This window comes from Notechis scutatus, chromosome 6, assembly GCF_049901735.1.
Source record: "Notechis scutatus isolate UNSWTSFEM ecotype Mainland chromosome 6, rNotScu1.2, whole genome shotgun sequence".
Taxonomy (NCBI): Eukaryota; Metazoa; Chordata; class Lepidosauria; order Squamata; family Elapidae; genus Notechis; species Notechis scutatus.
The window spans coordinates 27,107,377-27,134,601 of NC_142014.1; the positions used below are offsets into that span (position 1 = coordinate 27,107,377).

Sequence of the window (27,225 nt, forward strand, 5' to 3'; positions counted from 1 at the left end):
TTGCTGCTTTCCTTGTATGCAGCCAAAAGCAGCAGAAGAAAGAAACGGAAAGAAGCAGCCCAGCGGCCAGGCGAGGCGCGTGGGGTGCATGGGGGAAGTCCCCCCTCCACCCTTTCCCTCCCCCTCACTACCTCGTGTTGTTTGCAATGCACACAACGCAAGCCGTGTGTTCCCATGGGCCATGTGGACGGTGCAGCCTTGTGTTCCTGCATAGCCTGGATTAATTGCTTTGGGGGTGACATTTCTCTGCGGACCACCAAAATTTTCTCACGGACCACCAGTGGTCTCTGGCCAGTTGGTTGGCGACCACTGTTCTAGTCCAACCTCCTGCTCAGGCAGGAAGCCCTGCATCATTTCAAACAAATAGTTGTCCAGTCTCTTCTTACAAACTTCCAGTGTTGGAGAATTCATAATTTCTGGAGGCTAGTCGTTCCATTGATTGTTCTAACTGTCAAGAAAGTTCTAGGTTGCTTCTCTCCTTGGTTAATTTCCATCTGTTGCTACTTATCCTGCCTTCAGGTGCTTTGGAGAATAGCTTGACTCCCTCTTCCTTGGGGCAGTCCCTGAGATATTGGAAGTCTGCTATCATGTCTCCCCTAGTCCTTCTTTGCATTAAACTAGACGTACCCAATTCCAGCAACCGTACTTCATACGTTTTAGCCCCCAATCCTCCCCTAACCATCTTTGTTGCTCTTCTCTGCACTCTTTCGAGAGTCTCAGCATCTTTCTTTAAACCGTGGCGACCAAAACTGGATGCCGTATTCCAATTGTGGCCTTCCCAAGGCATTATGAACCAGTACCAGCACTTCACATGGCCTTGATTCTTTGTACTTAAATGCTGTCTAAAAAAACCCAGCTCACAATGTATGACAACAGGCGTCTGAAAATGAAATACTTCCATGCAGCTGTAAATGAAAGCATTCAAGGATAGAAGTGGTGAGCCACGGCGGTCCTATTAAAAGCATCTTTCTGTAATTTTTGGGGTGGGGTGGGCAGAAATAATGCTGGTGGAACAATCGCAGGGTAGATTGGAAAGCCAGGTGCTGCCCTTCATTGTTATGCTGCTTACATTTCTCACAGCTATTGCAGCTGTCTTCTTTCTTAAAAGAAGAACTGTGTAACAATTATCCTTCTGATTAGCGAGTGAAGCCACCACTAGCTATATGATAAGACGCTGCTTATCATATCCCTAGCATAAGACAATTCGCTTGCCTTTGATGCAGGAGGCAAATTGCATTTCTAAGATATTGCAAGCTTTATTTTTGACAGGACTGGTAGATATATCAGTAAGACATAAATAAACCACATTACGATTAAGTCAAAGCTCTGTATCACAGCTAAAAACATTAACTTATTTAATTATTCCTCGTGCCATTCTTTCTTTTCCATTGCCAAGGCATTTTTCAATGGGAAGGATTTATTACAATGTTTTTTTTCTTTCAAAAGAACAGATTAAAGTAATTCAGGTTCATATTAAAGGAGCCCTTAAGCAAGACTCGCTTTGTTATTCAACATACAGAGAAATAATCCATATTTTTAAATGTAGAGAATAATTCATTTCTCCTCGTTTCGTGCAAAATTATCACAACGCAATTAAGATTGTGATGTGAAATATTCCTAGGATTTGAATTCCAAAACTCAATTGGTAATTCTGAACGGATCTGTATGAAATTGTATGGTTAATAATCAGCTTCCTCAAAATAGACCTCACTTCAGTTGAAAGCAGAGGTGGGTATTCAGCAGGTTCTGACCAGTTCTGGAGAACCAGTAGTGGAAATTTTGAGTAGTTTGGAGAACTGGCAAATCCCACCTCTGACTGGAGATTTTACAGTATCCTCCCCCTGCAATGCCCACCAAGCCATGCCCACAGAACCGGTAGTAAAAAAAAAATTGAATCCCACCGCTGGTTGAAAGACTTCTACATGGGTAGAAAACATGTTTTATACCAAACACTTTCTTCTGTTTTAATCAAGCCTCCTTTTTACTTTAGAATAGAACAGAATAACAGAGTTATTAAAAGAGAAAACAGAGTTATAAAAGAGAAAAGAATAGAATAGAAAAACAGAGTTGGAAGGCACCTTGGAGGTCGTCTAGTCCAACCCGCTGCCTAGGCAGGAATTCCTAAGGAGCGCTGTTAACTTTCCCCGCCAAAATGGTACCTATTTATCTACTTGCATTTGCATGTTTTTGAACTGCTAAGCTGAAAGGAAATAAGATGAGGACGGGAACTCACCCTGTCGTGTGGTGCTTGGGTCTCGAATGTGGACTCCTGGCTTTCCGACGGACAAGCTCAGTGTCTTAATCACTGAGCCACAGCATACACACACACACACACACACACACACACACACACACACACACCATTTAGAATAGAATAGAATAACAAAGTTGGAAGGGACCTTGGAGATCTTCTAGTCCAACCCCCTGCTTAGGCAGGAAACCCTACACCACTTCGGACAAATAGTTATCCAACATCTTTTTTAAAAAAAACTTCCAGTTTTGGAGCATTTACAACTTCTGGAGGCAAGTTGTTCCACTGGTTTAATTGTTCTAACTGTCAGAAAATTTCTTCTTAGTTCTAGGTTGGTTAATGCTGCCTCCATGTCTACTATTCCAGACTCTCAAAACACTCCCCCCCCCCTCCAAAAATGTGCAGAATTCAAGTGAAAACAAGAAAATAAAATCTCTTTGTTGCTTAACTCTGCTTTTGCGTTTTGGAACCAAGCTATTATAAATATTGTTCTTTCTCTTTAAAAACAAAACTCTGCCTTAAACTTCTGCATAGTTTCTCATGACTCCAAAACACTTCTGTAGGAGCTGATGGCTAAGATAAGAGTATACAGGTAGTCCTTTGCTTACAACAGTTCATTTAGTGACCGTTCAAAGTTATGACGGCATTGAAAAAAAGTGAATTGCAGCTGTTTTTTCAGTTACGACCGTTGGAGCATCCCTGTGGCCACGTGATTAAAATCCAGGTGCTTGGCAACTGACTCACATTTATGACAGTCACAATGATTCCCCTTTTGTGACCGTCCAATAGGGAATCCAGATTTACTTAACGACTATTTAACTAAATTAACAACTGCAGTGATTCACTTAACGAGTGTGGCCAAAAAGAGTCATAAAATGGGGCAAAACTCACTTAACAAAGGTCTCACTTAGCAACATAAATTCTGGGCTCAATTGTGATCATAAGTCGAGGATTATCTGTACTGGTAGCCCTTGACTTAAAAAACAATTTGTTTAGAAGCTGTTCAAAGTTACAATGGGCCTCTTGAGCTAAACCCGTATGTCATTTGGTATTGATTTAAGTTACAGGTTTCCACTGAGAGGTAGTAGTTGTAAACAAGGTATCCAAATAAAAGCAAAATTATATAATGAAAAGAAGGACCAGGGAAGACATGATAGCAGTCTTCCAGTATCTCAGGGGCTGCCCCAAAGAAGAGGGAGTCAAGCTATTCTTCAAAGCACCTGAGGGCAGGACAAGAAGCAATGGGTGGAAACTAATCAAGGAGAGAAGCAACTTGGAACTAAGGAGAAATTTCCTGACAGTGAGAAAAATTAACCAGTGGAACAACTTGCCTCTAGAAGTTGTGAATGCTCTGACATTGGAGGTTTTTTAAAAGATGTTGGATAACCATTTGTCTGAAGTGGTGTAGGGTTTCCTGCCTAGGCAGGGGATGGATTAGAAGCAGTGGTGGGATTCAAAATTTTTTACCACCAGTTCTGTGGGCGTGGCTTGGTGGGCATGATGTGGCTTGATGGGCGTGGCTTGGTGGGTGTGGTAGGGGAAGGATACTGCAAAATCTTCATTACCTCCCCACTCCTGGGGGAAGCTTATTGCAAAATCTCCCTTCCCTTCCCACCCCTGCTTTAACCTGCTTTCCAGCTCCGTTCTCCTGTGCAGGACAACAAAAAAAGACCCAGCCAATCAGCTGGGATTCAATGGGAGGCAGAGAACAGATGGGGGTGGGGCCAGTCAGAGGCGGTAGTTGCTGGTTCTCCGAACTACTCAAAATTTCCTCTACCAGTTCTCCAGAACTGGTCAGAACCTGCTGAAAACCACCTCTGACTAGAGGACCTCCAAGGTCCCTTCCAACTGTTATTCTATTCTATTCTCAATGGTGTGTGTGTGTGTGTGTGTGTGTGTGTGTGGCTGTGGCTCAGCAATTAAGACACTGAGCTTGTCAGCCAGAAAGCTGGGAGTCCCAGTTCGAGACCCGAGTACCACACGACGGGGTGAGTTCCCGTCCTCGCCTCATCTTCTGTCAGCTTAGCAGTTCAAAAACATGCAAATGCAAGTAGATAAATAGGTACCACTTCAGTGGGGAAAGTTAACTGCGCTCCTTAGGGTTTCCTGCCTAAGCAGGGGGCTGGACTAGAAGACCTCCAAGGTGCCTTCCAACTCTGTTATTCTATTCTAAGCATAGAAGTAAGGAAATTCATACAATGGACATGTATTAGGATATCTCTGCTAGATTATGGTGATGGAACTTAAGCATCAAATGTTGTATGGAAAGGCAGAGCATTGTATAAGTAACTGAGTTTAAAACGTCTGTCTAAGCAACTAATAGGCTTACATTAAACTTATAATTTCTACTTAGATAACTGGATATAGGATTATGGTCTAAATCAAACTTGGCAGCTATGTAGTCTTCAATTCCCAGAATTGTCCAGTCAGCCTATGTTGTGTTATGTCCATTCAAAGGACCCAACTGATATGAAGAAAGCTTATTTTTATAGCATTCCGAGAGAAAAGCAACGTTCCAGGAAACGGTCCACACTGACCTCTTACCACATGAAAATAAATAGAAAAGGCTATCAAAATAATTAAAAGAACGCAAACCATGCAGTCACCAATGGAGACATTAAAAGTTTTTAAAGGATTCATTTGTTATGAATTTGCAAAGAGATCAAAAATTGTGATGAGTTGTTAGTAGCCTAAATTGCACTTATGTTTTAAAATGGGGGGGGGGAGAGAGAAATAGATAGATAGATAGATAGATAGATAGATAGATAGATAGATAGATAGATAGATAGATGATAGGCAGGCAGGCAGGTAGGCAAGTGCCCTGGTGACACAGTGGTTAGAATGCAGTATTGTAAGCAAACTCTGCCCACTGCCAAGAGTTCGATCCTGACCGGCTCAAGGTTGACTCAGCCTTCCATCCTCCTGAGGTGGGTAAAACGAGGACCCAGATTGTTGGGGGCAAGAGGCTGACTCTGTAAACTGCTTAGAGAGGGCTGTAAAACACTGTGAAGTGGTATATAAGTCTAAATGCTACGCTCAAAAGGCACCTTTGCTTTGGGGATACCACCAGACTGTTACTCAAAGGGATCCAGAACAAAGCTCGAATGTAAGAAAATTACATCAAGAAGCCACTGATTTATACCATCTGCACCGTAAACAAATTGTGTCTTTTCATGTTTTTACTATGCAACTTGAAAATGGATCACTCCCCATTACTGAATTGCTTCCTTCAATCCCTTGTGGGCTGCTGAATTGGGCCTATTTTTATTTTTATTTTCTTCTCCTTCAACTTATTCTTGGTCTGATTCCAATTTCTTTCCCAGGAATCATCAAACTTAAACTTTGTCCAGGCATCTCTGACTCTTAGGGCATGATGATCATCTCCGTTTCTTGGCAGAGGGAGCCAGCATTGTCCGAAGTCCATTTCCATAGTCAAGTTTCCAGCTGACAAACTGAGCAGATTTGCCTGCATCTGAATCCCTTCTGCATCTACTTTACTCATCTTTTATGAAAAGCAGAGAACCGAGAAATCATAGTGAAACAGAGAGTAATGGTCCATGCTTTCTAAGTGAGGCAAGATTCATTGTGAATAATTAAACTTCCTAGGGTAGATATAAAAAAAAGGTAAATTTTTCTCCTTTCTGGTTGTGTCTGACTCTACAGGGTAGTATTCATCTCTGTTTCCTAGCTGAGAGAGCCAGCGTTGTCGGAAGATGCTTCTGTGGTTATGTGGCCAGCATGACTTTATGCTGAGGAACACAGAACACATGTGATGACCAAAGGGGTGTGGCACAAAGGCAACACAGTCAAATAAGCAAAAAGAGTCCCTTTATTATCTCCGACTTTGCCCCCAATGTCCAGGTTACCTTCTGGCTGGAGAAAAACTCTCCCAGGAACAGCCTTTGACTGTAGAAAAGTCAGTCCAAAACAGGGTAAACACAAACTGTAACTTAAAGTCCAAACAAGTCAAACTGAAGTAATTAGTTTGGCAGGGCAAGAGGAAGAATTCCAGACGTGAAGGCATGGCAATAACTGACACAGTTGAGAAGATGCCAGGAACACAGATAAGCCATGACAATACAAGATAAATTCACGTTTGCTCCCAACAGCTTGCCACATGCAGCTTGCCTTTTTTTATATACTGTGCTCCCAGCTGCAGCTAATGAAGGAAATCAGGGCCCTTTCCTCCCCCATAAGTCATGCAACCCATGTTGCTCCCTTCTCCATTCTTCCCTGTGTGCCCTAGGATGAAGAGTGGGTGGGCTTGGGTCTTCCTCTGAACTCCCTCTCCCTTGTTCTACCTCTCCCCCCTGCTCTGCCCAGCCGGACTTTGCCCTTCCTCAGCTTCTTTCACAGCCAATGGAGCAACACTCCCACTCCCTGTCAGCTGTTCGGCCTCCCCCTCAGAATCAGATTCCGACAGGGGCATGACAACATGGTTATTTTCCCACCAAAGTGGTACCTATTTATTTATTTATTGGTTTGCTTTTGAACTGCTAGGTTGGCAGGAGCTGAGGCTAGGACGGGAGTTCACCCTGTCACGTGGTGATTGGGTCACAAAGCTGGGCTGTCAGCTCTCTAGAAATTTAGATACTGTACATCCACAATATGAATGCACAAAGACATCAAGAGTTGTAGATACTTTCTTCTTGGAAACTCAGTAATGGCAGAACAACATTTCATCTGACTGGCAGTAGACCGGATAGTTAATAAAGGGTTTTGTCCCATTTTAATCATTTTTTTTTCCTTAGCAAATGGGAGACTGAAAAAGATTTTCATGTGACGTAAGAGGTTTTAAACTGCTTTTTTATAAGGTATTTTCTATTTTTTCCCCTCTCCCCATTGATTAATTTTCATTTTGAAGCCCATTAGTCATGCACGTACATCATGTGGCTTGCTTGCTTCAAAAAAATAAATTTTGGGGGGCTGGAATGCATTGTCAGCTTCATTATGAGATTTGAATATGGCAAAATTTAGGTTTAATTTATTGCAAATATTATTGGGGTAGGGGGGCATTCTGTGCTGTGACGAGATACCAAGAGGCTTGCTTTAAACGTTCCCTTTTGAGTTGAAATGCAAAGCTTATCTAATTGCCTGAAACCAAACATCCTTGTTGGGAGGTTGATCTGGAGCACATATGCTCTGTGTAAGTAGGGAAAGATAAGGAGATGCATTCTGTGCCTCTTTGGTCTTGTCAACTATTTGTAAAGAAGCCATTTACAAGGAGCATGACAGTGTACACTTAATCAATTATGCTTAATAAACGTAGGAGGGATGTCTATGAAGATGACGATGTGGCAAAATGTACTTCAAGTACATTTTGCAAATGCAGTCAAATACAATCCTTGGTTGTATAAACAGAGGCACAGAATCAAAACCACGTGAAGTTTTAGCACCGCTTTATAAAGCCTTAGTAAGGCCATATCTGGAATAGCGCATCCAGTTTTGGTCACCGCTTTACAAAAAAGAGATTTGGAAAAAAGAAGGTGCAAAGAAGAGCAACTAAGATGATTAAAGGCCTGAAGAGTAAAACATAGGAAGAATGGTTGCAGGATTTGGGATTGGCTACTCTAGAGAAAAGAAGGACCGTGGGGACATGAAAGCAGTATTCCAGTATTTGAGGGGCTGCCACAAGGAAGAAGGGTCAGAAGCAACCTGGAATTAAGGAGAAACTTCCTAATGGTGAGGACAATCAACCAGTGGAACAGAAGTTGCCGTCAGACGTTGTGAGTGCTTCAACACTGGAGGTTTTTAAGAAGAGACTGGAAGCCACTTGTCCGAAATGGTATAAAATCTCCTGCTTGACCAAAGTCCCTTCCAACTCTATTCTGATTGATTGATTAATTGACTGAAGACTTGTGTACAAATTTATCTGGGGAGACAAGTCTTGTTTTAAAAAAATACATCAGGACTAAGGCAAAGTTAGCGCGTGAATGTGAATTTCACAGACTATTTAATACATGAACTCAGGAGTGTTAAATTTAAGGTTCTGAGCCCACAAATATGTTAATGAACAAAACTCCAGGTTTCCATGATTACAGCTGAATCATAAAGGAAAACTAATTCGATGTGATTAGTTATTACCTATTTCTGCTTCTCACAGTAGCTGTCTTGGGACAAAATCCATTTAACACCTGCCTTTTTACTTTTGCTGACATTTATGATTTCCCCATTTAAAGATGTAAATGGCAGAAGGACATTTGCCCATTGAATTCAAAGCAGAAAAACAGTATTTTAGCATTTCCTCTGTGAAAAGTGTTTGGTGGTCATACTTCCTAGGTGGGAGAGTCAGTTTGATTTAGTGGTTAAGGCATCAGGCAAGAAACTTGCTTTGACTTAGTTGTAAAAATAATAAAGGCAGGAAGGAAAGAAAAATTAGGAAAGGGAAAAGGAAAGAGAGAGAGAGAGAAAGGGCAATGAAAGAAAGAAAGAAAGAAAGAAAGAAAGAAAGAAAGAAAGAAAGAAAGAAAAAGAAAGAAGAAAAGAAGGAAGGAAGGAAGGAAGGAAGGAAGGAAGAAAGAAAGAAAGAAAGAAAGAAAGAAGGAAGGAAGGAAGGAAGGAAGGAAGGAAGGAAGGAAGGAAGGAAGGAAGGAAGGAAGAAAGAAAGGAAGGAGAGAGGAGGAAGGAAAGAAGAAGAAGAAGGAAGGAGGAAGGAAGAGGAAGGAAGGAAGGAGGAAGGAAGAAGGAAGGAAGGAGAGGAAGAAAGAAAGAAAGAAAGAAAGAAGGAAAGGAGAGAAAAAGGAAGGAAGAAAAAGAAAAGGAAGGAAGAGAGAAAGAAAAGAAAGAAAAGAAAAGAAAAGAAAAGAAAAGAAAAGAAAAGAAAGAAAGAAAGAAAGAAAGAAAGAAAGAAAGAAAGAAAGAAAGAAAGAAAGAAAAAGAAAGAAAGAGGAAGGGAGATCAAATCAGTCGATCCTAAAGGAAATCAATCCTGACTAAAGGTTGAAGCTGAAATACTTCGACCACCTAATGAGAAGAGAAGACTCATTGGTGAAGATCCTGAGGTTGGGAAAGACAGAAGGAGAAAGGAACAGCAGAGGATGAGATGGTTAGATAGGGTCATTGACACAACGAACGTGAACTTGGGCAAACTCCAGGAGACGGTGGAAAACAGGAGGGCCTGGTGTTTGGTCCATGGGATCGCAAAGAGTCAGACACAAGTTAGCAACTGAACAGCAACAACTAAGCTAATTAGTTAAGTTGTGGTTTGGTTTTTTCTAAATCTTGCAGCAGCTCAAAGTCGCCTGTGTGCCATCAGCAACCACATAAATAATAAAAAAATAACTAAGTAATGACAACGTGAATTAAGGTCTACCTTTGGTTCTAGTCATTTCAGAGAGAACCCTTCTTCAGATTAGAAGGATATACAATCGTTCAGTGTCATCCGATTTGATGTGGCAGTGGCCAAATGTGTCTCCTTAATTAAATCCTTTGTTTATATCAACTAATCTGATACACTAATGATTTCCCACAATTGAATGCTGGGTTGGTAAATTTTGCCATCTTCGTTTGCTAAAACAGGACGCGTTGAAAAAGAGCAATCAACCAGCTTAAGAGGACCTCATTCTTGCAGAGTTACCCTCCACCCAAAAAAAAATCTTAATAAAAATATGCCATATGAAAAAGAGCCAAAGGGCCAGATGGACTAAAAGCTGTGAAATGATGACATAATTTTTCCTGGAACCTCATTCTGCATTGCAACATTTTCACGGGGCTATTTCTGAATAGGCAATTGTAAAAAAAAAAAAATATCTCTATTATACAATAGACTGGTACAGATGGAAGAATAACACATTAGCTTACTTCTATTGCCATCACAAATCGGTATGCAAAATGTTTTAAGCTATGTTAGTCCTTCTGACATGCCTCATTTAAACAGATGCTTGGAACGACTGTATCATTAGACCGACAATTATACAGTATCAGTACCAAATATTTTGATAGCTTCATGCATCTCTTCTTAACTCTATTTTAAACCGCTTGTTTAATTACTGTAAGTATTTGTTTTGCCAAAGTTCAAAGACAGGCCAATGTCTTAGCAGATAACATGCATCCTTTCTGTAGCCAGTATGTTGCTTTCTACTCAGCCTAATTTGAAGGAGAAACCATTCTGGTTGCATAATTAGACCAAGGGAGTTTAAATGTTTTGTGATGTTGCACTGATAAAGCAATATGATATCAAATAAGGGCCTATGAGATCTGGTGTAAATGAGAGAAAACTGAATCACAAAAACAACAGCAAAGTTCAACAAACAGTGAACATTTTCCTTAAACAAGTACAAGCAGGAAATGTTTACAGAAAGATAGGAAGAATTTCCAAAAGGGACAAAGACATCACTAATTGCACATATCATTCCTGGAGGCAAAATGGTTTTGCTTTTTCCTGCTTTATATAATGGAGTGGAGTCCCACATCTTTCTTCTAATATGGAAGGGGGAAAGTTAGGAATATCTCTCATTTAAAGAGAAGAATTAAATATATAATCAAACTTGTAAATGCAGAGTGGCTTGCTTCCTAACATGCAAGATTCATTGCTCACTAGGCTTCTTCAAGGTTTCGGAGTTGGATCTTTCCAAGCTATTCAAGGCTGAGCGTGACACTTGGGATCTGCTGCTCCATCCAAATCAGAGGCTCCCCTAATAAGCTGATGTTGTGGGAAAAACAGTAAGTCTTCTGCAAAGAGCAGCTGTCAAACTTGGGGCAGGTCTCTTTTGCAGTGAAGAGAAATTGATATTCTTGGCCAGAATTCGCATTCTCTTTACTCTCAGCTAATTTAATACAACTTACATTGTGTGCATGTTGTCATTTCAGGAATTGCAAACATTTTATCTGGTTGCATAGTTAATTCAAAGATGCCTGAGAGCGACCGAGAGGGGTTTTCCAACACTTTTTGAGTAAGCAATGACCCTGGAAAGTTAAGTCTCAAAAGACAGATGGGTTTGACCTTGAGAATTGGGTATTCGAGATCTACACTCCCCCCACCAAGGAAAAAAATCTGGAATCTGGAATTGAGCCAATGTCTTCCCACCTGTGGCTAAATGTAATCAAAGGTCAAAATGCCAGAAAGTTGGGTTTAAATCCTACAACAGTGTCTGATATTAATGGGTTGGATGAAGAGGAACGAAGTGATGTAGATTAGGGGTCTCCAACCTTGACCACTTTAAGACTTGTGGACTTCAACTCCCAGAATTCAGCTGGCTGAGGAACTCTGGGAGTTGAAGTCCACAAGTCTTAAAGTGGCCAAGGTTGGAGACCTCTAATGTAGATAAAGGTGAGGTGTCCTTGCTCAATCAAAGGACAATTTTACATCCATATATAATTTATATCCTCATAACTTTATCTGGCTCTGTTCTTCAGCTATGGAAACAGAGGTGGTATTCAGCAGGTTCTGACTGGTTCTGGAGAACCAGTAGAGGAAATTTTGAGTAGTTTGGAGAACCGGCAAATATCACCTCTGACTGGCCCTGCCCCCATCTATTCTCTGCCTCCCATCAAGTCCCAGCTGATCGGCTGGGTCTTCTTTGGTTGCCCTGCACAGGAGAATGGAGCTGGAAAGCAGGTTAGTGGAGTGGGGAGGGAATGGGGATGTTGCAGTATCCTTCCCCTGCCACGTCCACCAAGCCACGCCCACAGAACCAGTAGTAAAAAAATTTGAATCCCACCACTGTAACACAAGGTCACTTGGTTTAGAGTGCAGCTCTGTTCTTCAGATAATATATAAGGGACTTTACAACAGAGCTGAAAATGATTAATCCCTACACAAGTGATAAGAGAGGAAAGGATTTCCCACAAGAGACAAAAAAGGAAAAACTGGTGGCGTTACTGACATTGTAGACCAGTTTTCTCAACTTTGGCAAATTTAAGATTGTGTAGACTGCCAGGTGTCTATGGAGACTCTCAATCATCCAGGACTTGGTTGTCCCAAGGGTGCTTTTTTCAAGAGGCCACTGGACTTTCTCGGTTTTTCCTTGAAAATGTTTCGCTTTTCATCCAAGAAGCTTCTTCAGTTCTGGATGAGAAGTGAAACATTTTCAAGGAAAAACACAAGAAAGTCCAGTTGCCTTTTGGAAAAGCACCTTTGGGTTCAACTTCCAGAATTCTTCAGTCAGTCAAAGTTGAGAAACAACACTGTAGTTGTACATATCCACCACGCACACCAATCTTTAACACACTGAATTTCTGTTACAATTAAGTTTTAAGCCACTCTCTACTGCATTTTTCTAAATATCAAACACACAAGAAAGCATACAAAACATTTGCTAGACCAATATTCAAATACTGTTCATCAATCTGGAACCCACATTATGTATCTGATATTAGCACAGTTGAGAAAGTCCAGAAATATTTCACAAGAAGAGTTCTCCACTCCTCTACTCGTTGCAGAATACCTTATGCCACCAGACTTGAAATTCTAGACCTAGAAAACCTTGAATTACGCTGTCTTCGATCTGATTTAAGTATGGTATATAAAATCATACATTGCAATGTCCTACCTGTCAATGAATACTTCAGCTTCAACCATAACAACACAAGAGCACACAATAGATACAAATTCAAGGTAAACCGCACCAAACTTGATTGCAGGAAATATGACTTCAGCAACAGAGTGGTCAATGTCTGCAATACTCTACCTGAGTCTTTGGTTTCTTCTCCAAACCCCAAAAACTTTAACCTTAAACTGTCTACTATTGACCTCACCCCTGTAGGGGGCGTGCATAAGCGCACCAATGTGCTTACCATCCCTGTCCTATTGTTTCTTATATTTTTCTTATTTGTACCCATTTCATGTATTCATAACTATGTATATACTTATACCTATTATCTTGTAAGCAATTGACAAATCAAATAAATAAAAATAAAACAAATAAATCTGGACAGCAACACTGGATTAATTTGGACATACTTCTCTCCCATCATAATGGATTGCTTTAAGTCAGAAATATGATAATTCGGTCTCACAACTACTGTTCCTCTGCATATTATAATCATGGATATTTGCATCCATTAACAGCAAAAGTTTGGAGACAAGGAGGAAAAAAACAGAATATTACATATTTCTTTTATTAGCAGGTAGGCACATTACTGTCCAGTTGTAGTTACATCAGAATGGTAGATATTTTTTTTAAATCTTCCTTTGTTTTACAATGTTGTGTCAATTTCTCATGTTGTATCACTGGGGAGGGGGAATTGGAGTTAAATGTGATCTTTGGATTTAAAAGTAAGTCTCAGGAAGATCATTAGCCCCCAAGATCCAGAAAAAAATATACAGTTTTTGAAGACCTTTGTATTATTAATTTAGTATTGTTGGAAGTTAAAAACCCACCCCTCTCCTAGAAAAATGAAATATTCTAGGATATACTAAAAAGGCAGAATATTTCCCCTAAAAGAGAAGTAGAAACTCAGAAAGGCAGAAACTCAGCCCCCCCACACACACCTTTGCTAATGGGCCATTAAGGCCTGGGCCAGTCTATTCTACATAACAAAGATCTACCTCCTTCAGGCAGAGCCATTGAATTTCCTTTCATTGCATCACCCACCAAATTTCAACCAAACTTAGCACACAGACAACCTACAAAGCTAGCTATGACCTCTGACAGCAACCAATCAGGATATTCTTCCTGTGCCCCAGGAAGTTCAAAGCCAGAGAGGGTATAAAATCCAGGGACTCTCAGCATCTCCTCCCTTTTTTTCGCCCAAGAGCTCCAAGGCATGTGAACCTGTTCATCAATAAACCTTCTTTCCAAGCAACTTCCGTGATTCCAGTGTCTTTTCCCCCACTTGGAACTGAACCCAGAAGGATATTCCTTCCAACAATACCTTAAAAGATGTTAAAATATTGTTTTAGTTTTCCCAGTTTTTCTGATGGAATTAGGAGAGATGGCTAAATTGATTGCCCCAATAAAAGAAAAGAATACCGCTATTTGTTTCTACTTGAAAACCGCTTCTGGACTTTGTGCTTGAGGTGGAAAAAAATGAAACGTTGATAGATTTATTATTATAGAATTGTATAGATTGTATATATAAAAGTAAAAAGTTGAGGCTATGTGTTATTATTCTACCGTGCTAAAAAGAGTGACTGCTTTTCTGGAAGTTTTTAAGAAGAGATTGGACAACCCTTTGTCTGAAGTGGTGTAGGGTTTCCTGCCTAAGCAGGGGGTTGGACTAGAAGACCTCCAAGGTCCCTTCCAACTCTGTTTTTCTATTCTATTCTTTTCTCTTTTTTTCCCTTTCTCCCACATTTTTTCTTCTTCCTTTTTAACTCCCCTATTTCCATTTTTCTTTGCATTTTGTATTTTGATAAATGAATAAAAATTTGGAACCGAAAAAAAATGTTTTAAATGATTGGGAGGGAAAGCAAGGACCCTAAGCTGGATGTGCACACATTGCTTGAATACCTAAGATCGCAAACGTATTTCCTGAATGTGTCCTGGTCTTTTTGTTTCCCCTCCTCCCCTTGCACTGGCTTTGTGCCAGGTATGCTTTCTGTTATGATGAGTTCAATCCCGGCAGAACAAACTCCAGTATTTATTCCTTTTGCTAGTTCCATTTGGCACGGACCCACCTTTGAAGTCTACAAACCAAGCAGTCTCGAAGTTTTCCCATCCTTCCCGGAGAAACCCAAAGAATCTGTAAGCCCTCAGCGAGGCCTCTAATCTACTGCTTTCCTGGATGTCACATAGTCCCAAGGGTGGGATTCAGCCGGTTTACGCCGGTTCACACGAACCGGATGTGAAATTTACATCTAGTTTGTCGAACCAGTATTTGAACCGACTGACTTCGCACCCAGATAGAGAAATGTCTGCCACTGCCTGGGACTGAACTCTCAACCTTCCGAGTAGGAGGCGAGTGTCTTCACCACTAGACCACCATAACTACTCCACTTCTTGACCATCCATACGTGTCCATATATTTTTGTTTGCACCTGAAGATTGCAGATCCATGGTAATAAGGGCTAGCCTTTCCATAAGGTAAAATGAGGCAAGCTGAACACTTGAAACATGCAACAGCAGTGAGATATTAGAGCATATACAGAATTCCTTGTGTCTTATTAGATTACATGCTACTGTCCACTGTTAGAATTTATTATAAAAAAAAAGTAAATGTTCATCTAAATTCAACTACAGGTAGTCCTCAGCTTATGGCCACAATTGAGCCCAACATTTATGTCGTTAAGTGAGAAACTTGTTAAGTGAGTTTTGCCCCATCTTACGCCTTTCCCTGAAATCAAAATCAAATCAAACGTTTATTGTCAATGCACAACATGTGTACAATGTGTACGCTTTGCTTCTGGCAATGCTGTGCTGTAATTGTCTCTCTTACATACTAGTCTCCCCAGCTGCCACCAATGAGGGGGATCATGGCCGCTTCCTCTCTTGTAAGCCAAGTTGTTTCCTTCTCCGTTCTTCCCTGCGTGTCCTAGGATGCAGAGGGGATGGGCCTGGTTCTTCCTCTGGCTGCCCAGCCAGCCTCTGCCTTTCCCCAGCCTCCTCCACAACCTCCAGAGCCACACCTCCACACCCTGTTGGTTGTTCCTCATCTCCCTCAGAGTGTGACTCTACCAAGGGCATGACAATAACCCCTACTAAATTCTAGTGATATTTGACCCAAGGATTGGCAATATGTAATGCTCCAGATATTGTTAAAATTCAGTTCCTAAGAAGTCTACCCAATACAATTAATGATGAATATGGGGAAAACAGCTGTCAGTCACCTTACTCATATTACCTAATGAACCAATTCTAATTCTCCAAAACTCCTGAAGGCAGGACAAGAAGCAATGGATGGAAACTAATCAAGGAGAGAACCAACCTCTGTTTTTCTGTTCTGTTTCTTTGGAAGTCATCACAATATACTGTACTCCCAGGTAAAGTTTAGTGTGGCATTAACAAATCAAACGTTTATTGTCAATGCACAACATGTGTACAATGTGTACGCTTTGCTTCTGGCAATGCTGTGTTGTAATTGAGATTAATCCCATTCAACTGTTTTAGGACTGGAGTGCCACATTCCAAATTTTCCACTTCATTCCTTTACCATCTAGATATTAATCAGAGAAGGCTTTGTATAATACAGTTTACTCTCTCCATTTTAGTCAAGTAAGAGATATTAGCTTTCAGATTCCTCAACAAGAGAGAATCTATCTTTCATATCATGATATATGATGATGCAAAAAAAAAAAACCAAACAAAACCCAAACAAACCCTAACTGAATTAATCACTTCTTATTTCTACGCCTGGGCAAAATAATTTGAAAGATAAAAATGTAAATCTCAGGGACTGTGTTTTTGAAATTCACAAGAGGGATCCGTTTAAAATAAAGCTGGTTTAAGAAAGGTACCCAACAGCCTTGCTATAAATGCTCCTGAACAAAAGAACCTCAGAGCTATATATCAGCACTAAACAGCTGAACTACAATCCATGAAGAGTTCTATCTCTTGCAGCCTAACCCGTGACACCCGTAGTGTGATAAAGCTAGCTAATCTACAGTTCATCAAGAAATACAATTTTATCTTTTGTGGCCTGAACACTAACTAACACATGTGGTAAAACAAAAAAAGTTATCTTATCAATGCAAGGAAGTCTTGCTTAGTATCCAACATTTCCCCCCCTTTAATTATCAGTTTAGTCTCTCTGCGTTTCGTTTTCCTATGATTTGTCTATAGTTTCTCCTGCCACATTTATATGATAATCTTTCCTGTATATGACTGTAGTGCAGAACAAGATATTTGAGCCTGCTGTTTTCTTCAAAAAGGTAAGGAAGTAACTGTGTGGTATATGTGGCGGTTTAATAAAGACATAACAAATTGGAACTGTTTGATCATAAACTTTGAGATCAAGAAAATAGCAGAAGTTAACTGAACTAATAGTAACTTAATCTTCTTTATTCCTCTGCTCCTTTCTTCCTCTTTGTTCCCACAGACAGGCATTTCTACCAACCCTTCCAGCTTCTTTGAGATGAGCTTTAAAAAAATATAAGCCTATTTAGGAAATGAGTGCACTGTGAACGTGAATCTTTGCTTTATCAAATGGAGGCGTTGGACTGAAAAACGTAATATGTACATAAATGAGATATTTGAGGTGTGCCAGAGGGGGTGATTTTCACAACATGAAAATAAAAGATTTACAGGGAAGCCACTTCATTGCAATACATAAAGATAGCTTTGGGGATAGATGCCTATACTGTATGGTGGTAATGGGTTATGCAGGTGTTGAAACCTCCAAAGGAAAGAGGAATAACATGTTTTATTATGAATCTTTCTGTATATTAGGATCTGTAGGAAAAGCTCTTCTAAAGATGTCCCTTCTCTTTGGTCTCAAGAGCTGCATTGCGAATCTACTCCCTTGACATTTAGAAAAAGATGCAAAGATGCTTGTTTTTTTTCTGTAAGTGTGTTAGAGGATATTGCTGGAGACAACAGAATGTGCTTTGACCATCGTAATTTATTTGGATATTGCAATAGCTCAGTGTCAGATTTCCTTCTTTTTATAACCACCTACTGAGTTCTCTGTAGCAATGGCCTTCAACCTTTGGGGCACCAGGGACCGGTTCCGTGGAAAGAGGTTTTTTCGTGGACCGGAGGGGGTGTGGTTTTGTGTGCTGGCTGCATCCCGTGGATGGGGCTTCACTTTTTTTGTGTGGCCCGATGCTGATCAAGCATGCCAAGGCCCAGTGCCAGTCCAGACTGGGGGATGGGGAACCCTGCTGTATAGCAGTTTCTACTCAGTGACAATGCTCAACTATTCAAATGCTGAGAGTCCATCAAGTTGAGTTTCATTCCTAGTGTTAAAACCAGGACATTTAGCCGTGGATTTAGCCGTTGCTTTCTTATAGGGCATTTTCCCCCAACCTGCCATGCTAAGAGTTTGGTCTCCCATTCAACTAAGTAACCAGTTACAACCCTGCTTAGCTTTTTGGAAGGCAGTTGGGTTCAGCAGCTGGGGAAATATTCAACTCCTGAAGTGCTGGACAGTTTGCACCCTGAAGGAAAGGCAGAGAATAATGCACCTGGTGTGAAAGAAGAAATGGAGAAAAGCAGAAAAGAACGGCACAACAACAACAACAAAAAAACCCACAAGTGGTCTTTCACGGGCCGGGGCCGTTATGTACGAAAATAGTTTCTGCCGCTCCGAAAAAAGAAATCACTTCACCAAAGGAAGTGCACTTTAGCCTGATGGAGCCCTTCCATTTAAATATGAAAGGGGAAACATAGACAATGTGGGATCTTCCAATAAAAGTGGCTCACTGGTTCACTTGAGAGCATCCCAGCCTTGCTTTCAGCATGTATTGTCAAATCAATTCTCTTTCTTGAGGTCACACAGAGTGACAAAGCTCAATCATAGTGGTGGCACGGGGGAGTGGGTGGGGCTTGTGTCATAGTGGCTGATCGCTCTTCTGGAAGTTATTGGGTGGCCTGTAAATGGCACCACTCAACTCTGGGTTTTGTTTTTTTTCCAAGCCAAAAGGCAATTATCTATTCAAGAAAAATAAAGTATCCCAAAGGCCACCCAAGACAGCCTTAAAGATCTCTCCCCCAAATCTTGAGAGTTAGGCTTAGCTATTGCATCCTTTTCCCTAAATAAGAGTTTCTTTTGAAGAACTGTTATGGCAAGAGGAAACTATCAACTTTAGTACCACTAAAGGAGAATATTTATAGCTCTCAGGGTTGAAATGAGGGCTCCTTGAGCTTGGTGGTTTTCTGGCAGACATTTCGTGGCCCAAACCAGGAAACACCGTCCATGCTGGCCACTAACATGCTCAGAGAGCCCTCAAACCAGTTAGTTTTTATACACTAGGGAAAAGGGAATACAAAGGGAATTTTATACAAAGGGAAAAGATAAAATTCACTCTGGGCTACTGATATTCATGGCATGATTCGTGGCATGATATTCAATTCATATACAAGGCACAGCCCCCTAAGGACCTCCTTGCATTTGTAACACCAAGTAACACATCAATTCCACCCACAATCAGTCATTTTCGTTTTATGTCACAGTTAAAACAAGCAGCCAACACCTACAGGCAATGCCCACAAGGTTGGGTGTGTGTGTGTGTTTCTGTTTGATCCCCACCCTCTGAATGTTTCTTGAAGTCCTCATTAAATGACCACCGTCTTAAGAAAGCAGCCAGCAGCACTGCCTCTGTCGTCCTTTTGCTAATATAGAATTTTCATCCCTCCCTCTCTTTGATGGCTCAGGGTGGGGCCACTCATCCCTTTCTCCCTGTAAATATGTATCTTCTTCTTACACATAACACAATGCAGTATGCAGAATCGTTTCACTCCGGGAATCCACAAACAGCTTTCAAGAGAAGGCAATTCCCAAGCGCGTTTGTCGTCTTCGGAGTTCATTCTCCAACTCTTTCATCCTTCCTTTTAAACTCTTCCACCGATAAACAGCTCGCCATGCGGTTCGACAGCTAAATTGCCACGGAATTAACAGCCGAGGCTATTATTTCGGACAATTTGTCCCTCTCGTCTCCCCCCGGAGAAGGTTTCGCTGGCTCTCCGGGGGGGTTTCCCTTCTGTTTTAACTTCTAATTACCTCCCCAGGTAGTTCAGGCGATTCGAGACCACCCAAGGGAAGTTAATGGCCAAACTGGGATCGGAACCCGAGTTTCGTCCTCCTTTTCCCCCAAGCCTCCCGACTTTCGTAACCCGAGGGGAAAAAAATCTACCACGTATTGAAGGTTGCGATTTCCTGCACCTACAAGCACAACGTTATTTGAAAACCTCTAAAAACAGGCGAATTAGTGTCTTAAACGCTCATTTTCATCTTCCAGATCTCCGCGCTTCCGAAACCCCCGATTGGAGCAAAGCGGAGATCTTCAACTTTGGCGGCAGAAAGCGCGAATTTCTTAAGATTTCGGAGGTTTTGGGGGAGGCGGCTGGCGAAGGTACTTGTCCCTCTATATACGGCACGCTCCAGTCCCATCAAACGGGATGGGGAGAAGCGGAGAGAAGTATTTTAAGTGCCAGAAATACAATGCGACTTCAAAGGTGCTTTTTTTTTCCTTTCCAAAGGCAACTGGAGTTTTTTCTCTTCTCTTCTCTTCTCTTCTCTTCTCTTCTCTTCTCTTCCCTTTCCCTTTCCCTTCCCTTATCTTCTTCTCTTCTTTTCTTTTCTCTTCTCTTCTTCCCATCCCTTCCTTTCCCTTCTTCTCTTCTCTTCTCTTGTTAACTAATAGCCTCGGCTGTTAATTCCGCAGTAATTTAGCCGTCGAACCGCACAAATGGGAGAGTTCAAAAGTCCGGTTGCCTTCGGGAAAAGGCAACCTTTGGGATTTGAACATTTTATTAGATTATAGAATAAAATACAAGAGCAAATAGTAAGACCCATTGGGGAGGAAAAAGGGGAAAGACAAGTGAGGAGGGGAGGGAAGAAAAAAAGCAATGTTTGGGACCACCATGCCCTGGATGATCGAGAATCTCCATAGACCATACGAAACGCCACCCTAAACTTTCCCAATTTCGCCTCCCGATCTTCCCCGGACTACAAAAACCAGACGGCAAAGCTCCCCACCCCCCTCACCCGCCCCACCAAAGCCATCGCCACGCGCGCCAAATCCCAAACACACAAAAAAAAGACCCTTTCTCCATCTGGTGATTCTTCCCCTGCCCCCCAAATTGGGACTGATGGGGGGGACTCGGAGTCCATCGGGACCGGCTGGCGGACATCAGGTTGGCTCGGAGGTCTCATTGGAGTCGACGATGGGCCAAACCCGAGTCCCACAAAAAGGATCTTTCCCCAATCTGGTGATCTCCTCCACCCACCCCCATCGCACTGATCGGGGATGATGGGACCCGGATCCATCGGGACCGGCTTGCGGACATCAAGTTGGCCCCAGAGTCTCCTCGGAGTCGACGACGGCCCAAACACGCATCCACCCTTCCCACGAAAAGACCCTTTCCCCACCTGGTGATCTCCTATTACCCCCCCGCCCTTCCCAAACCGCACTGATCGCTGATGATGGGACTCGGAGTCTGTCGGGAGCGGCTGGCGTTGGCCCGGAGGTCTCATTGGAGTCGACGACGGGCCAAACCCGAGTCCCATAAAAAGGACCTTTCCCTAATCTGGTGGTCTCCTCCATTCACCCCCATCGCACTGATCGGGGATGATGGGACTCGGAGTCCATCGGGACCGGCTGGCGGACATCAGGATGTTCGGAGTCGCGCCCCACAAAAATAATAACCTTTCCCCAATCTGGTGGTCTCCTCCTCCACCCCACCCCCCACCCCATCGCACTGATCGGGGATGATGGGTCTCGGAGCGACGAGACCTTCGCACCCCCTTATAAAACGGGGTGGGGGGGAGGTTAACCTTACCGTGATATTCCTGTCCCGGCACGTAGAAAGTGGGGTTCCCTGCCAGGTGGAGAGAGATGAGCACCTCGCCTTGCTGGCCGTCCCCTTCCAACTCCCCGTGGTGGGTGCAAAGGAAGAAGAAGGGCGAGAAGCGAGGGTAGGCGGGCCGGGAAGAAGCGGCCGCCGCTGCCGCCGCCGCCGAAAGCATCACGGGCACCAGCACCAGCAGCAAGAGGGAAAGCCGCGGAGGATAAATCCGGACCGGCGGGGCCGACGAGCTCCGCTTGAGCGCCATGCTCCGCCGCCGCCACCTCCGCCGCGCACCGGGCAGCCGCTCATCCAGGCGCGCCAGACGGGATGGGGCAGCCGCGCCAGGCGGGCAAAAGGCGAGGAAGTTGACGCGACGACGCTGCCGGCCGCGGGAGGGGAACCAGCAGCAGCGGCTGCAACAGCAGCAGCAGCAGAAGAGCCGAGGGGTGTGTGTGTGTGTGTGTGTGTGTGAGGTGAGGAGGTGGGGGGGCAGCGCGCGAAGTTTGGCAACCGCCGGAGACGCCGCGACTCGCTCCTTTCCCGCCCCGCGGAGGAAGAGGAGGAGGAGGGAGAGGAGGAGGAAAACGGTGGGAGGGGGGCACAGCCGAGACCGCCTGCCCGAACGCCTCCCCTCACACACCTTCGCCGAGCCTGAGGGGCGCGGCTAGCTGTGGGGAGGGGGACGGTGGAGTGGGATGGGGTGTCTCCTTTTCGCGCCCTCGCCCTCCCCCCACCGCGCGCCCGCGCGCGCTCTCGAGCGAGTCGGGGGTGGGGGTGGCGCAACTTGTGAGGCGCGCGGGGCGAAACGCCGGGAGAAGGTGGGGGTGGTGGTGGAGAGGCGACCGAACGCCCGCTCGTCGTGTTGTCGCTCCTCCGGCGGACGAAGCGGTTTTGCTGGTGAGGGGGGAATGGGGGAGAGAGGGGAAAAGGAGGGAGAATAAAAGAAAGGAGAGAGAGAGAGAGAGAGTCCGCTTGGAAATAAATTACTTCACACGCACCCCCACCCCACCAATGCACATATACACTGGCACCCGCGCGCGCTCTCGGGTACGGGAGGCCGAGGGGGAAGAACGGCCCCGCCCTTTCCCCCTTTTATTGTGGAGGAAGAAGAAAGAGGAGGAAGAGGAGGAAGCTGAGGAGGAGGGAGAGGAAGAAGAGAAGAGGAAGGAGGAGGAAGAAGACAATGGGGAAGAAGGAAGAGGAGGAGGAAGAGGAAGGAGGAGGAAGAAGAGGTGAAAGAAGGAGGAAGGAGGGAGGGAGAGGAAGAAGAGAAGGAAGAAGACAATGGGGAAGAAGGAGGAAGAGAAAGAAAAAGGAAGAGGAAGGAGAAAGAGGAAAAAGGTGGGGGAAGAAGGAAGAAGAAGGAGGGAGAGAAAGAAGAGGAAGGAGAAAGAGGAAGAAGAGGTGAATAAGAAGGGGGAAGAGGGGGAGGGAGAGGGTAGAGGAAGAAAGAGGGGGAAGAAGACAATGGGGAAGGAGGAAGAGGAAGAAAGGAGAAGGAAGGGGATGAAGAAGAGGAAGAGGAAGGAGGAGGAGGAGGGAGAGGAAGAAGAAGGAGGGGGAGGAAGTGGAGGGAAAGAAAAGAGAAGGAAGACAAGGAGAAAGGAAGGAGAATGAAAAGGAAGGAGTGAAAAGAAAGAAAGAGAAAAAAAGAAAAGAAGGAAGGAAGAAAGGATGGACGGACATCTAGGCAATAATAAGATTGTATTCCGATTCTGCTCTTGTTTTTCAATCGCCGCATGTTCAGTTCATACTACCAGAATGAGGCCTTATTTATTCGCATGGGCACTTTTCAAAATCAAATGGTGCAAAGTGTTCACTGAAACCTAGGACAATTTTTTCACTAATGGTAAATGTAGGGAACCTGCTGGAGAACGATGTTGAACTGGATGTAGCGAGCCAGGACATCATAATAGAGAGAGGATTTTGAGACAGGGTAGTAGGTTCAGGAGGCGTGGTAGAAGACTGCTAGAAGGAAGAGTTCCAGAAAGAGTCACAGGAGCATTTTGATGAACTGTTGGAAGGGGGAGCACCAGCTGATTCAACATTTCAGTATAATAGAATAACAGAGTTGGAAGCGACCTTGGAGGTCTTCTAGTCCAGTGGTCACCAACCGGTGGTCCGCGGCCCACTGGTGGTCCGCAAGAAAATTTTGGTGGTCCACAGAGAAATGTCACCCCCAGAACACCCACCAAAGCAATTAATCCAGGCTTCACGGGAACACAAGGCTGCACTGCCCACATGGCCGGCGGGAACCCTCCCTGCCCACTCACTCCTTACCTGGCAAACTTGCCTGCTAAGTTGCTATTTTTCCTTTTTTTTGCCCATGACCATCAGCTGTTCTGTTGTGCCAGGAGATTTAGATTAGCTAGAAAGCAAGAAACCATTGGATTTCTTGCTTTCTAGCTAATCTTTAGATCTTTGGCTCTGCTTTTTTTTTTAACTTTTATTGGTTTTTAAAACAAACATAAACAAACAAAACATAAGAACATCAAGGCATCTTCCATATATATACATACAGTGTGCCGGTTGGTTTACAAATTGTTTTGTGCTTCCATTTTGTAGTCTTCAATTACAATTACATTGTATATAATCTCATATTTTCAATCAAGTATTAAATAGATTAATATCATTATTAATCAATCATTTGACTATATTTTTATTCATTCATGTTTTACGAAATAATATTTTACTTAATTTGTTTTATGACAGTTCATATTATCATCTCAAATCTATCCTAGAATCATTTTGTAGATATAATAAGAATACATCTTTATATATTTATTATTTTCTAAAAATCTACATAATTCATTACTATGTTTTATTGTCTAACCATTGATAGAATAGATCCCAAATTTTATAAAATTGTTTATCATCTTGTTCTCTGATTTCAAATGTCAATCTACTCATTTCAGCACATTCCAATATTTTCTTTCCTCCTGTGATGGTATTTTCTCATTTTTCCAATTTTTAGCAAATACAATCCTACCCGCTGTTAATACATTTACAAGCAGGTATTTCAGTTCTTTACTATATGTTTCAGGTAAAATTCCCAATAAAAATATCTCTGGTTTCAAATCTATATGCTTTTTTGTCATTTTTTCCAACCACGTGTGGATTTTAGTCCAATATTTTTTAGCATCCATACATGTCCACCACATATGGTAATATGAGCCAGGTGTCTGATGACATTTCCAACATTTTTCAGATTTATTCTTGAACATTCTTGCTATTCTTGTCGGGGGGGAAATGCCACCTGTAAAACATCTTATACAAATTTTCTTTATATGCTGTTGACATTGTCATTTTATAATTTTGAGACCACAATTTTTGCCATTTCTCTAGATCCCATATCCAAAATTCTTCCCCCAAGCAATCATAGTTTCTTTAACTTCTTCTTCTAGTTTAATTTCTAACAAATATCCATATAATTTTTTAATCACCTTTTCATCAGTACCTGTCAAAATCTTATCTAAGTCAGTCTTTGGCTTTGCTTTTAAGCACAGCTGAACCTCCCTTAGGACTGAAGGTTCTATTATTCAGTGCAGACTCACGGCAAGCAAATTTTATGTGACAGACTGAGCTAGCCAATGGCAGATAGATAGATCTCTGAATGAATCTGTGATTCTGTGAGCAATTCAATCTGCCTGCCTGCTTTGCCTGATTTTGGGTAAAAGTTGCACCTTTTTTATAAAAAATTCAATACTTACATACTGAGATAATTTTGTGAGTTTGCTTGCTAGCAAATTTTATGTGACAGACTGAGCTAGCCGATGGCAGACAGATAGATCTCTGAATGAATCTGTGAGCAACTCTATCTGCCTGCCTACTTTGCCTGATTTTGGATAAAAGTTGCTCTTTTTTTAAATAAGAAATTCAATATGTACATAAATATTTATAATATTTAAATACAAGCCATGCCCAGCCAGGCACATGACCAAGTCACACCCACAAATTAGGCCATGCCCATAGAACCAGTTAAGAAATTTGAATCCCACCCCTACCTCTGTGTATTTGTGTATGTGTGTGTATGGGGGGGAGGAGAGAGAGAGGTTAAATCAGATCTCTCTCTCTCTCTCCCACCAACGTCAGCAAGCCACCGTCAGTCAAAATTCGTATTAGTGGTCCCCAGGATTTAAAATAATGAGTTTGGTGGTCCCTGAGGTCCCAAAGGTTGGTGACCCCTGTTCTAGTCCAACCTTCTGCTCAGGCAGAAGACCCTATACCATTCCAGACAATCTCTTCTGAAAACCTCCAGTGTTGGAGCACACACAACTTTTGGAGACAAGCCATTGTACCGATTGTTCTGTCAGGAAATTTCTCCTTAGTTCTAGGTTGCTTCTCTCCTTGATCAGTTTCCATCCGTTAGAGACCCCTGACCTAAGGGGTTGTCTCTGGTTTTCTCCTCGCCACAGCTAAGTTCTCCTTTTTCTTTCAGAGGTGAAAGAATATAGTGATGTGCAGCTTCCCCTTTGCTGGATCATCTCTTCCCCTCCCTCACACAGTCGGCAGGCTGCGGTCCCTGGCCCAGCTCCTGTACATGTGATGTGCCTTCGACACCCCAGGCCCAGGGGAATGCCCGGCCATCTGTTTTACCTGGAGGTGCGGCCAAATCAGTTCCAAAATCGTTGCTCACCTGCTGCAAGTTTGCTGAGTTCTTTCACAGGTTCTCCCTGCTGAGTTAATTGGAGGTTTTTAAATTAAAACACACACACACACACACACACAATTATTTTTGACAGGACTGGATGAGGTGGTGAAAAGGCACAGTTCGACTCTCTCACGCGGTGAAGGCAAATCGGGCATCCGGGGGATAAAGTTCTCGTTTGAGGACCTATTCCAGAAAGCCTAACGGAAGCTCTTGGAAAGCTTGTGATTCAAGCTGGCTCGGTTTCCACGAATGCAACCAAAAAAATGCCCTTTTTTAAAAAACGAAATTTTTGTTTCATGGATTTCAGCGCTCGCAAACACAACAGACTAATAACACGTTCACGACTGCCAAATACAGGCGCTGACAAATGTTAGGTGGCTTTGCCAATACAATCCCATTTTAAACATTGCCCCACTTCACTTTCCTGGATGCATCCAAGGTATTCCAAGGAAGGGAATGAGAGTAATAAAAAGATGCTATCGTTGAGGAAGTTAATATTTCCCAGGATTAATGCTCTGTCTTGGGGAAACCGTGTGAGTCTCTTTAAGCATACCTAAAACTTGGCGCTCTTAAAGGAATATGCAATTGAGAGATGCTCAGAGATGCCACCTGCTAACTTTGCAGCATGAAAAACAGGTCCAGCTGTTTCCAATGGAGATGTGTGCTATGCAGCCAATAATATCTTTAAAAACAAAAAGAATGGACAAGTTTATGAATGAGGCAGAGGAAGGGACTTTGGAAGGATTCTGAGTTTTGCAAAAATTAATCTGAGCATTTCTAAAGATTTATCTGAAACTATTCGTTCTTTTCCTCTTAATCTGGCTAATTCAGAAGGTCTCTCTGTAATTGTGACCCGTTTCTCCTTTATCTTATGTTTGTTCATTTTTCAGGTTACTTTTCCAAGTTAAGTATCTTCCCAGAACTTCTCAAAAGTTTGAATTTGCAAGCTCTGCTAATCCGGGACCATGAATGAAAAAATGGGTACAATACATGTA

The 27,225-nt window shown here is 42.7% G+C and overlaps 1 protein-coding gene across 5 annotated transcripts in view; it reads right to left on the reverse strand.

Moving 5' to 3' along the window:
- The window catches only part of RELN (reelin), a 371,671-nt gene extending 349,542 nt beyond the window's left edge, over positions 1 to 22,129 (reverse strand). For 3 of the 5 annotated variants that reach the window (XM_087967745.1, XM_087967744.1, XM_087967747.1), the window contains exon 1: positions 21,571 to 21,963. In XM_087967745.1, coding sequence (XP_087823871.1) covers positions 21,571 to 21,844 — 274 coding nt within the window. In that variant the 5' untranslated portion in view covers positions 21,845 to 21,963. Of the gene's footprint in view, positions 1 to 21,570 lie in introns of all 5 variants that reach the window. The other 2 variants (XM_087967748.1, XM_087967746.1) reach the window with 1 other exon arrangement.
- Between the last annotated feature and the right edge of the window lie 5,096 nt (positions 22,130 to 27,225).